This window comes from Aptenodytes patagonicus, chromosome Z (genome assembly GCF_965638725.1).
Source record: "Aptenodytes patagonicus chromosome Z, bAptPat1.pri.cur, whole genome shotgun sequence".
Taxonomy (NCBI): domain Eukaryota; kingdom Metazoa; phylum Chordata; class Aves; order Sphenisciformes; family Spheniscidae; genus Aptenodytes; species Aptenodytes patagonicus.
The window spans coordinates 57323129-57336501 of record NC_134982.1 but is presented as its reverse complement, the minus strand read 5'-3'; the positions used below and the strand labels follow the sequence as shown (position 1 = coordinate 57336501).

The window sequence follows — 13373 nt, the reverse complement described above, 5'->3', positions numbered from 1 at the left end:
CCTGTGGGGTTTGTGAAATGACTTTCAGTGCTAACAGAATGTACACTTTATTCAGATTGTTCTGACAGTTGCACCAGAGTTCATTCACCTTGCAGGATTCAGAAATACAGCAGAAGCTTCTGTCACACCTCACCAAAATGTTCTTTGCCAAAGTGATTCCAAGTCCTGGATCCACTTGGGCTGAAATATAAAATATATCTGAACCAACCTGTTAATAGGATGAAATGCAAGGAGCTGTCAGATGACACAACTCCATACCTATACAGAGCCAAGGTCTGTCCTGGACCTTTTAGTAATACTGGACATGTCTGATTTTGGAGGAAACTACAGCTTGGATCTTTACATAGTTGCCATTTTCTCCTTTCATTTTTGAATCTTGGCAACCTTCTGGACAAAAACTTGATGCTATAGATCCTCATTTTTTGCCAAAAGGGGACTTGTGCCAAATTGGGAGAGTATTTGTCTGATGCTACTGAAGAGCCCATCTGTCCAGATCCCAAGGTGGTCCAGTCCTGTTATTCAGTTCTCTTTGGATTGAGCCTCAAGCAACTAGTTTTCTTGCATAGCTAAGATGCTGGTGAACGGCAAGGCCAGTTGACACACAGGAGGAAGGGGATATGGAAATGCTGCTCACACTTTCACTGTTGAAAGACAAACAAAATGAAGTTAATGCAGTTTGTTTTGTTGACTGTGTACTCACCGTCTTTTTATTTCATTCCTGGTTAAACCTTGGTTTCTTGGTGAGGGAAAAGTCTATGGTCTCTTAATTTTAATTCCGTTTCCCTTGGAATCAGCCCTGATAAGGGCAAAAGGAGGATGGCTGAGTGACCCCCGTGGATGCTGTTTACTGCCTGGTACCAGAACTTTGTGTCACTAATATCTTGATTTTGTAAGCTTATACCCTGATATTTTTACCCCCATAAATAATAATAAGTGTAATACAGAGCAGCAACCCTTCTCAAAAGAAACACTGTTCATGTAGAATATATAATATTTATGTTTATTCTGTTGTGAAATAGACTGAGATGCCTTAATTTGAAAATCATCTCTAGAGTTGCATTAAATTATTTGTAAAGTGTTGAAGGCTCTGCCTTTTGGCGACTTCTGTACTGTTAAAGATGGATTTGTAGTGCCAAGACTGATATTAATTCTCTTTCCAATTATTCAGAGATTAAGAACAGAAAGGGATTCTTTGAAAGAAACTATTGAAGAGCTTAGATGTGTACAAGCTCAGGAGGGTCAACTCACCACTACAGGTAAAGGACAAATAAGGAGATTAAATGAGTCTTTTCTAAAGTTTACAGGACTTCTCTGGAGAGTATTGAATGTGCTCCTGTTTAGCACAGAATAAATTTAAGCTCCTCTAAGATCAGCAGTGAAAAGCTGCTTCAGCTATTCATAACTTTGTAAGCATTTGAAAACTTCAGATGTTATTTCAGTCAATCAGAAATTTTAGCCTTCTCCCCAGTGTGATACTTTTATAATCTATTTCTGATTTCTGTGTAGTTATATAGTTTTCTTTAGAGAGATACTAAGTTTTCTCATGTTTGTATGATATTTCATGTGTTGCAATTTATTTCTATGTGTAATGTTGCACAGCTTTGTAGGTCTTAGATAAGCTAATGAGCAGAAAATACACCACAAAATTACTTCATCAGAATGTATGAAGACAGAAATAATGATTATTCTCCAAATGAAATTGTGCTTGTCTGTCTGTCTTGCTGTAGCCTGACTTTGTGTCATTTTCCATTACTCTGAAACTTTAAACTTCTAAAACAATGTTTACTTCTGGTCTTTTAAAGAAAGTTACTGGTCTGCTTGCTAAATTTTTTACTTTTTCTAACCCAGGATTGATGCCTCTGGGAAGACAAGAGCCTTCAGACAGTTTAGCAGCAGAAATCGTTACTCCTGAAATAAAGTAAGCTAATGTGTGCTTTGTTTTACTAACCTTTACAATGTACCCACAGATGATTAGTTAGTTTTCAGTGTTAGAAAGTTTCTACAATTAATGTTTGTTTTTTTCCCCTCCTTTTGGATTTCTGCACAACAGGAGCTGTTATGCTTAAGACAAAATTCAGTTGACCTCACTTGAGTTTGTATTGTGCTCCTAAAAAAAAGGGAAAACAAAATATCCCTTTATCCTCACATTGTGTCTTGTCTCTTCCTAGAGAGAGTTCATATAACTGCAGCTTGTATGTGCATTAACAGAGAAAAATGTGTAACAAGAACGTGTTGTTGTGCAAGGAAAAAAATTACTAAAATTGTGAAAGGAAGAGTAGGTTATAAATTACATTTTGTATCATGGCATCATCTATTAAAAGGAAGAACAGCAGTGGCAGAGTTGCAAATCATTGTATCTTAAGATGTTGCAGGCTGTGTTTAGCCTTGCCAGTATGCTATAAGTTTTTAAGACAGTCACATCTCAGAAATCTGTTAGCTCTTCAAGATATCTTTTCTTTTATCTCTACCAATACTGATACAGTATTTTAACACTTGGAAAGCTCAATATGTGTCAAAACATACTGTTCAGTAGTAAAATATCTTTCTAGAAAGCTAATAATAGAAAAGATTTGTTTTTCTTCCAGCTGTGCTGCTGCACCTTACTACAAGAGCAATTCTTCTTAGTTTTGTTCAGAAACAAAAAAAGAGGGTAACGTTTTGAGGCAGTTTTAGTGAAGTATGGAGTTACTGCATAAACCTTCCACATGATTGCATGAGAGAGGACAGGACCCTAAATGCCATAAATATCCAAGCATAGCCTGTGGTTTCACTGACTTTTTATCTTTGGCTCCTGAAGACGAATTCTGGATTTTATGCAAGCATACATCTATGCAGACTGTTTGCAGCTGCTAAGCTTGGCCTCCATGCCTACTTGATAGAGGTGGACAGTAGCAGTGGCTGCTGTAGGACTGGAAGTTCCTGATCTGCCGGTCTGGGCTGCTGCTTCTGCTGATGAAGAGGGAAGACTGCACAAGGCAGCCCACCCACAGGAGTAGCTACTACTGCTCCCTTGTTCCTTCCATGGTGACAGAGCATGGGTCTGTGCTCAAGCACCTTTCTCCATCTCCTAGAGAAGACCTGCAGACCAAATGGGAGAGTTTGATGAGACAGATTCAGTCAGTGGCATGTCAGTTACACCTGAGGAAATCAACAAGTTAAGTGACATGAGGAGTTAGCAGGGCTCACTGAAAGAGCTTTAAACTAGATTTGAAGGGGGAAAGGAATAAAACCAGGCTCATTAGTGATAAGCCTGGCGGCGGCACGCCAGTGTTTGAGGGACAGTGGGCTGGCAAGGTCCTTCAGTCTACTCCATGATGAGCAGGTTTGAAATGTTCCTGTACCGATGCACGCAGCACCTTAGCCGTCTTGGTGGAGGCAGGGGATGGAGATGCATGCAGCAGCAAAGACATAAGGGTTGTTGATGCATTAGAAACTACAGAAGCACCTGCGAACAGTCACACAGGAATTAGGTCTTCTCCCCAAAATAAAGGTGGCAGGATCAATAGCCCAACTGAAGTGCATCTACACCAATGCACGCAGCATGGGCAACAAACAGGAGGAGTTGGAAACCATTGTGCAGCTGGAAAACTACAATCTAGTTGCAATCACGGAAACATGGTGGGATGACTCTCACAACCGGAGTTCTGCAATGGATGGCTATAAACTCTTCAGAAGGGATGGGCAAGGAAGGAGAGGGGGTGGGGTAGCCCTGTATGTTAGGGAGTGTTTTGACTGTCTAGAGCTTGACAATGGTGACAATAGGGTCAAGTGTTTATGTGTAAGAATCAGGGGAGAGTCTAACAAGGCAGATATCATGGTGGGAGTCTGTTATAGACCATCCAACCAGGATGAAGAAGCAGATGAAATATTCTATAAGCAGCTGGGAGAAGTCTCACGATCGCTAGCCCTTGTTCTTGTGGGGGACTTCAACTTACCAGACGTCTGCTGGAAATACAATACAGCAGAGAGGAAACAGTCCAGAAGGTTCCTGGAGTGTGTGGAAGATAACTTCCTGACACAGTTGGTGAGGGAGCCAACTAGGGAAGGTGCCCCGCTGGACCTGTTTGCGAACAGAGAAGGACTTGTGGATGATGTGATAGTTGGAAGCCATCTTGGGCACAGAGATCATGACATGATAGAGTTTTCAATTCTCGGAGGAGTAAGGAGGGGGGTCAGCAGAACTGCTACCTTGGACTTTTGGAGGGCAGACTTTGGCCTCTTTAGGAGTCTGGCTGACAGAGTCCCTTGGGAGGCAGTCCTGAAGGGCAAAGGAGTCCAGGAAGGCTGGACATTCTTCAAGAAGAAAATCTTAAAGGCACAGGAGCAGGCCATTCATATGTGCCAAAAGACAAGCTGGCGGGGAAGAAGACTGGCCTGGCTGAACAGAGAGCTTTGGCTGGAACTTAGGAAAAGAAAAAGAGAGTTTAAAATCTTCGGAAGAAGGGTCAGGCAACACAGGAGAACTACAAAGATGTTGTGGGGTTATGCGGAGAGAAAACTAGAAGGGCCAAAGCCCAACTAGAACTCAATTTGGCTACTGCAGAAAAAGACAATAAAAAATGTTTCTGTAAATACATTCACAACAAAAGGAGGGCTAAGGAGAATCTCCATCCTTAATTGGATGCAGGGAGAAACATAGTGACAAAGGATGAGGAAAAGGCTGAAGTATTTAATGCCTTCTTTGCCTCAGTCTTTAATAGTAAGACCAGTTGTTCTCGGGATACCCGGCCCTCTGAGCTGGAAGACAGGGATGGGGGCAGAATGAAGCCCCCATAATCCAAGGGGAAGTGGTCAGTGACCTCCTACACCACTTAGACACACACAAGTCTATGGGGCCGGATGGGATCCACCCAAGGGTACTGAGGGAGCTGATGGAAGTGCTCACCAAGCCACTTTCCATCATTTGTCAGCAGTCCTGGCTAACCAGGGAGGTGCCAGTTGACTGGAGGTTAGCAAAAGTGACGCCCATCTACAAGAAGGGCCAGAAGGAGGATCCAGGGAACTACAGGCCTGTCAGCCTGGCCTCGGTGCTGGGGAAGGTTATGGAGCAGCTCATCTTGAGTGCCATCATGCAGCACGTACAGGACAACCAGGTGATCAGGCCCAGTCAGCATGGGTTTATGAAAGCAGGTCTTGCTTGACTAACCTGATCTCCTTCTATGACAAGGTGACCTGCTTAGTGGATGAGGGAAAGGCTGTGGATGTGGTCTACCTAAACTTTAGTAGAGCATTTGGCACCATTTCCGACAGCATTCTCCTAGAAAAACTGGCTGCTCATGGCTTGGACGGGCATACTCTTCACTGGTAAAAAACTTGCTGAATAGCTGGGCCCAAAGAGTTGTGGTGAATGGAGTTAAATCCAGTTGGTGGTCGGTCACGAGCGGTGTTCCCCAGGGCTCAGTATTGGGGCCAGTTCTGTTTAATATCTTTATCAACAATCTGGATGGGGGGGATCGAGTGCACCCTCAGTAAGTTTGCAGATGACACCAAGTTGGGCAGGAGCGTTGATCTGCTCGAGGGTAGGAAGGCTCTGCAGAGGGACCTGGACAGGCTGGATCAATGGGCCGAGGCCAACTGTATGAGGTTCAACAAGGCCAATTGCCGGGTCCTGCACTTTGGCCACAACAACCCCATGCAACGCTACAGGCTTGGGGAAGAGTGGCTGGAAAGCTGCCTGGCGGAAAAGGACCTGGGCGTGTTGGTCGACAGCCAGCTGAACATGAGCCAGCAGTGTGCCCAGGTGGCCAAGAAGGCCAATGGCATCGTGGCCTGTATCAGAAATAGTGTGGCCAGCAGGAGTAGGGAAATGATCGTCCCTTTGTACTCGGCAATGCTGAGATCGCACCTCAAATACTGTGTTCAGTTTTGGGCCCCTCACTACAAGAAGGACATTGAGGTGCTGGAGCGTGTCCAGAGAAGGGCAACGAAACTGGTGAAGGGTCTAGAGCACAAGTCTTATGAGGAGCGGCTGAGGGAACTGGGGTTGTTTAGCCTGGAGAAAAGGAGACTGAGGGGAGACCTTATCACTCTCTACAACTACCTGCAAGGAGGTTGTAGTGAGGTGGGTGTTGGTCACTTTTCCCAAGTAACAAGCGATAGGATGAGAGGAAATGGCCTTAAGTTGCGCCAGGGGAGGTTTAGACTGGATATTAGGAAAAAATTCTTCACTGATAGGGTTATCAAGCATTGGAACAGGCTGCCCAGGGAAGTGGTTGAGTCCCCATCCCTGGAGGTATTTAAAAGACGTGTAGATGTGGTGTGTAGGGAGATGGTTTAGTGGTGGACTTGGCAGTGTTCGCTTTATGGTTGGACTTGATGATCGTAAGGGTCTTTTCTAAAGATTTTCTAAATGATTCTATGAAAACAGACCGACAGGGTAGAAGTGACTTGCCCAGGTTCATGCAGTAGTTCAGTGATAGCTGAGATTACAACCTCCTTTAACACTTGGCACCAAGCTTTGCCTTCTCCACATTCTACCTATAAATCTGTCCAGCTGTACTCTAAGATCTAATAGGCGCTGTCAGGCAACTTCCTTGTGTTGTGCTTTCTACAACTACAACTCCTTTAATCAGGTTTGTATTTTGAAGACGATTGTTGTTTCAGCTGTCTCCCGTAAATAGGTAAAGATGGTCTTTACATTATATTTACAACTCCCGTGGTAAACTGTTTCCTTCTTTATAGAGATCGGCATACTTTTTTCTACAGAATTGTATTTTATGTGTTTAGGGAGAAACTCATTCGCCTTCAGCATGAGAACAAGATGTTAAAGTTGAACCAAGAAGGTTCTGACAATGAAAAGATCGCCTTGTTGCAGAGCCTTCTTGATGATGCAAACTTACGGAAGAATGAATTGGAGACAGAAAACAGGTAAGAAGTTTTCTCCTCTGTTTCAGTTGACTTTTCTAACAATGCCATATACTTTTGACTGTACTGTGTCCAATACTGGCCTCCCCAGTACAAGAAAGACATGGCCTTACTGGAGTCAGTCCTGTGAAAGGCCACAGGGATGTGATTACAGGACTGCAGCATCGTTCATATAAGGAGAGTCTGAGGGATAGAGACTATGTAGCCTGGAAAAGAGAAGGCTGAGGGCAGATCTTATCAATGTTTATAAATATCTGATGGGAGGGTCTAAAGGAGATGGAGCTAGACCCTTCTCAGTGATGCCCAGTAACAGGGTAAGAGGCAGTGGGCAGAAATTAAAACACATTAAATTTCATCTAAATGTAAGAACATAATTTTTTACTGTGAGGGTTGCTGAACACTGGAATAGGTTACCCAGAGAGGTTGTCTCCATCCTTGGAGATATTTAAAACCCAACAGGACATGTTCCTGGGCAACCTGCTAAATTAAGCCAATCAGCATACAGGCGTCCATGGGACCAGAGAGTGAGCGTCTGAGCATGCTAAGATGGCTGGCTGATACTGTTGTGAGGCTGCTCTCCATCTAAGCTTTGAATCTGCTCTCTATCTAATCTTCCTCAATCTTCCCTTTGGTTGGGGAAGGTACCTGAAGCCTGGAAAAAGGTAAATACTGCACTCACCTTTAAGAAGGGCAAGAAGGAGAGTTCGGAGAACTACAGAGACTCATCAGCCACAGCTCATTTTCTGGGAATTTCACGAAGCAAGTCCATCTGGAATCTGTTTCCAACCACATGAGGGACAAGAAAGTAATTGGGAAAGGCCAACATGAATTTATTCAGGGCAAATCATACCCAACTAATCCAGTTGTCTTGACAATGAGATGACTGCCTATGTGAAGAAGAGTGGAATGGTGGATGGTACTTACCTTAGCTTTAGCAAAGCCTTTGGCATAGTCTCCCATAATATCCTTATGTTCAGAATGGTTAGATATAGACTGATTAAGTGGACAGTAAAGTGAGTGGAAAATTGGTTGGAAAGCTGGGCCTAAACAAAATCATCAGTGGTACAAAATCCAACTGGCAACCAGTTCCTCAGGCTTCAATACCAGGACCAATGCTGTTCATCACCCTTATTAACTTGACTAACGGGAGGGACTATACTCTCAGCAAGTTTGAGGATGGTACCACGTTGGGAGGAGAGATTGATATGCTGAAAGGGTAAGCTGTTAATCAGAGGAGCTCAGCAGTCCAGTGAAATGAGCTGATGGGAGCCCTAGCCCTGGCTGGGAGGAGCCTGGCGTTGCTGGCTGGGACCAGTAGGCTGGGGAGCAGCTCTGCTGCAAAAGCCCTGGGTTCCCAGTGGGCAGCAAAGGAGGATGTGTCAGCTGGGGACATTGCAGCTGGCTGTGACCTGGGCTGTCCTCACCAGGATGCAGGCAGGCAGTCTGGGAAAATGATCCTTCGTCTCTCGTCAGTACTTATGAGATCACATCTGGACATAGCATATAATTTTGGATTCCCAAGTACAAGAAAGGCATGGATGTACAGGAGCGCAGCAGAATACTGCTAAAGTGAGGGACGCTGGAGCATGTGATATGTGGGATAAGACTGAGAACTGGGTTTGTTCAGGCCAAAGAAAAGGTGGCATAGAGGTGATAATACTGTGATCTGCATCTGCCTGATGGGAAAGCATCAATGAGACAGAGCCAGACTCTTCTTAGAGATTTGACAGTGGAAGGACAAGAGGCAACAGACACAATATGGCGTATGGGTCCGAACTCTTTAGAAGAGAGGCCCAAAGAGATTGTCAGATCTCCATCCTTAAAGGTGTCCAAACCTGGACTGGACGTGTTTCCCAGCAATCTGCTGTAAGTGCACCTGCTTTAAGGAGGAGGTTGGATTTAGACAACCTCTGGAGATCCCTTCCAACCTACAGGTTTATAGGATTCTGTGGCTGTGTAAAAACAGTAAGCTAATAGTTCTCACACAGTAAAACTGACTGTTAGAAACTCTTGTTTCATGTATATAGAAATGATTTCTTAATACATGCATTTATGTTGTCTTGGAAGAGTATCAGAATGTTCTGGATGACTACAGGCTATAATCTCTGGAACTGCTGTATGCTCTAACTACTGTTGTAAATTTTCTGTGAATAAAATACAGTATTGCAGCTCTTGCGTAGATGACCTGAAAACACTGGACACTAAAAATCTCAGGCTTCCTCTTGCAGTTGTTTGGTTTTTTCTGAAAAACAAAATATTATCTCTCTCCTAGATTGGTAAATCAGAGACTTCTAGAAGTGCAGTCCCAGGTTGAAGAACTACAAAAATCTTTGCAGGATCAAGGTTCAAAAGCTGAAGATGTAAGTAGAAATGTACATCAAACTTACATTCAAGTAGTTACTGTTTTTGAAACTTTCACCTTTTTGTAAAAAAATATGTAAAAAAAATATGCAGATGGAGATTTCTGATAGTTTTCCATATTTATTCGTATGGTCTTATCACTACATTGTGCTTCTCTAAATAGGATGTAAGGCATAGGAAGACATTTGTCTAGAAAATAAAGCCATCCTATGTAGAGAAGGTGTCAAATAAGTTTTATTTGATTAATTGTGTCTGTTCCAATAGTAAACTTAGCGTTAAAATTATTTAATTAGAATAGAGAGTTTTGCAGGGAATTAAGGAAATGTTAATTCTCCATGTCTTAATAAAGTATCTGAAGTTATTTTTAGTTTAGTTTTCTTAATGAAAGTTAAGGCCTTTTCTGCCAGTGGAAGCTCTGTAATTGTGGATGTAAATGTATCTTGTAATGCAAGAAGCCAGGCAGGCCAAAACTGAAAAAAAGTCAAATAATTAGGCCCTCAACATACTGCAGCATTTTCTGTTTCTGTATACGGACTTAACTTGATTTTTAATGGAAGAATACACATTGTGGCAGAGTTAGTGTGGAAAACAACTTTCAGTCTTCCACTCAAAAATTGTGTTTGCCATCTCCTGTATTTGAGAGAAGAAGCTCTAGAACTTTCTTGAAAGCAGTGGTTTGCTGGACTGTACATGCGCAGTGTATGCTCACAATCTCAGTGTACTGTGTTGCTAACTGGCAACAAGTTGTAATGTGTTGCTTTCTATTTTTGTGGTTTTGTTTTAACAAGTTTATATAAAACAGTGAAAGTTTTTACTAGCTGCTTATTTTCATTTAAGAGTGTGTTTAATTTAGCTGATCCTTTTAATTTTCAGAATAAACAGTATGAAAGTAAAACACCTAGTTGAGTTCAAATAAGATTATTTTCCTAAATAACTTAGAAGGCATTTTAGAATGCATTTTAAAATAGGTCCATACTATTATGTGATTCTGAGATATTCTTTGCTGTCTTGGTTATTGGCCAAAATCAGATTTTTCAGGGGTGAACAAGAATATATTCTCAGATACTGAGTATTGTAAATGATCCCTGTCTAATTGAATTGGGCTTTATTTACTGCAATTTTAATTGTGTCCCTTTTGGAAGCTCTGGTTGGGACAGTAATTTAGGATGTGTCTGCAGCTCTTACAGGACTGGTTGCAGCCTATGTAGGCATCATCTGAGATGATTAACAGCAAAACACCACCATCACAACACCACGGTACAGCCTGCTGTGTGTACCAGGCAGTCCTTGTCAAATCAGAGCTGGCAAGTTCATGATGCAGTTGCTGCACTCCTGGCTTCTGTGTAGGTGTGACCATGCCAGTGGTGATTTTTAGGCACTAATCCCATGGCCTGTTTTGCTGAGTTCGGTGTGTAGGATTTCATTTACTCTTAAGAGGCAAAAGAGAGAATGTAGACTCAGAGAAGTATTGAGGCTGCAAGAACCTCTGAAGGTATGGACGCCTCATCCAGTCTCCCACACAAAGCAGAGCAAACCTCAAAGTTAAACCCAGCTGCTCAAGTAGATGGAAGTTGTGCTGGGACCACCTGAGTTATCCTTAAGATATCCTACAAAAAGAGTGATTCTTCAGAAGCGTGAGAAAAAGGATAAGGAGAGACATGGCATACAGTTCATTGACGCATCATTTTCAGCACGTTTCCTCTGTTTTTCACTACTTTTCTGCAACAATGCACTGAAATCCGTATTTTTGTATACTTCTACTGTAAATATGCTCAACCCAGAAAACTGAAGATCCCATTTGTATTCAATCCAGAAATGTATAATGAGGGCTTGGGTTTTGTTTTGTTTTTTTTTAGTTTTGTTTGTTTTCAAAGTTGAAGTAATTTTTAGGCTTGCCCAAAAAGTAGTAAAAGCACAATTCTAACCCAGGCAAGTATCATTGCAATGATACATGCTGCTTGCTGAGGTCCACATGGGGGAAGCAGTTTTGATTTTGTATTGAAGTGCAGTAGCAGGTGGATGTTAGGAAGGTGTCAGTGCCATTAGGCCTGTAATGGGCACTGACACATCCTGTTGAGATGATAATTAGTCCATCCTGACTGTTGCCTTGCTAGCCAGGGAAAGGCCTCCTTACCCGAGTCTTCCAGACTACAGAATCAACTCAGACATGCCTGGTGTGGTCAGAATAGCAGGTTTGATTTATTGTCCTCCAGAATGCAGTGGTCTTGTATAGGGCTGCTCAGCAGGTACCCTGAACAGCTTTGACTACATCATTTGCATGCCTTATTATCACTCTCTCTTGTCATCCTTTTTCTCCCTTTCTCTGCCCTAATCCCTTCCTATATAAACAACCTGCCTTTAATTACTTCTACCCCACTGGACCTAGTCTTGCTAAATCCATACCACATCTGGTGTTTCTCATACTGTTACGTACGCAGTCTTGGCCTTATATGCTGTTACTGATACAGTTACTAAGTCCTCCTGACTTGGCACCTCCCTAAAAGGTCCCCAAAACTCTGTTACCTGTTTGGTTACCTATGAAGTTCAGCCACTTTGCTCATTTGGTGAAGCACTGGCACAGGTTGCCCAGAGAGGTGGTGGATGCCCCATCTCTGGAAACATTCAAGGTCAGGTTGGACGGGGCTCTGAGCAACCTGATCTACTTGAAGATGTCCCTACTCATTGCGGGGGGGTTGGACTAGATGACCTTTAAAGGTCCCTTCCAACCCAAACCACTCTATGATTACTCTTAGCGTCTGTGAAATCTGACCATCCCTCATGGTGCTGTTTATAACTTCTGTCATCTTCTCACAGCGTTACCAGTCTCATCAAGGAATTTTCTCAAGTCATGTGCCATAGTTTCCCTCACCCTGCTAAGTTACCTTATCCTCAAGCCAGAGCCTAGCCATCTGCCTGTGGCCTTAACATGCAGAACAAAACCAAACTTTGTCCTCAAAAAGGGGACAGACCTGTTCCTTTGGCTTGTTTAAGCATGAAAGAAATTTCCAGGAAAAAGACTTTATTTCTGTAGTTTTTTTGATGTAAAAGAAAGGTAGCAATTAATTACTGGGGAGGATACCTGTTTTCTAAAACCACACCATAATAAGTATTTTTTTTTCTGGTGTTCTGTAAGTGAAACTTGTTAGCAGTGGGAGGAAAAAGCAAAATAGCGAGTGTGCATTTGCTGATTTTTACAGTTTTGTTATAGAAATGTTCTTCTCTTATGAATAGATAAAACATTTGAATGAAGTTAAATATAAAACTAGCTCAAAATTAGATAAAGCTTTCTTTTTTAATTGGGATTTTTTTTTAAGAGACTGGTCTTCCTATGAGAGAACAACAGTTAATAGTAATTACTTGTTAGGAGCAGAGGATCTGGATATGTGGCTTTGAAGCTGACTGAGACTTCAAAAAAAAGTAATGTTTGCGCATTTTTAGAGTAATTTATTTGAATTTATCTGCCTTGCTACAAGTATATACAGGATCTTTGGGTGGCTAAAATCGCACATTTTACCTTTTATTCTTTTTCCTAATCTCGTGTCTTGGGTAAATTACTCTGGGTAAACTCAGTCCTGCTTCTTTTAATTGTGTGTGCTGTTTATTGTTGTTAGTTTCTTGCTTGTGAGAACATATGATCTGTCTAGATGGGAGAGGGGTTACTCCCACAACAGTGCTGGTACTATGCAAATAATATATATGAAAATATACCAGTGGAATCAATGTTGACAAGTAGTTGTGTCTGTTCCAAGCTAAACCTAAAGTGCAATACAAGGATCACAAAAGAAAAGCTGAGTTCAATTTTTATTTTCTTACCCCAGGAAAATGAGCACTGCTGCCAACTTTTTCCTTTCTTGTTCAAACCAACCAATAGTCCCCTAAATGATCAGACATAAGTGATGGTGTCAGTTCAAATGCTTTGTGACCAAGAAAGATGCATACAAACGTTTATTGTTACAGAAAAGGTGGTGTTGCTGCAGTTGTTCAGAGGACTGGAAAAGAAAAAAGCAAAATGGTCAAAACCTGCAGATCCTTAGCTGCTACGAATTTCTGACTCTGAAATCAGTAGAGTCATGCTGGCTTGTTTTTACATGCTCCCTGCCTTTCTTATAGTGCGATAAGGAAATCCAACTTTGAAATAATGAAAAAGC

At 42.1% G+C, this 13373-nt stretch overlaps 1 protein-coding gene across 2 annotated transcripts in view; it reads left to right on the top strand.

Annotated features, from left to right (window-relative positions):
• LOC143172501 (protein Hook homolog 3) overlaps positions 1-13373 on the top strand; it is a 94326-nt gene that overhangs the window by 59271 nt on the left and 21682 nt on the right. For both annotated transcript variants that reach the window (XM_076362040.1, XM_076362041.1), the window contains exons 13-16: positions 1169-1256; positions 1849-1918; positions 6727-6867; positions 9137-9224. In XM_076362040.1, coding sequence (XP_076218155.1) covers positions 1169-1256; positions 1849-1918; positions 6727-6867; positions 9137-9224 — 387 coding nt within the window. The remainder of the gene's footprint in view (positions 1-1168; positions 1257-1848; positions 1919-6726; positions 6868-9136; positions 9225-13373) is intronic.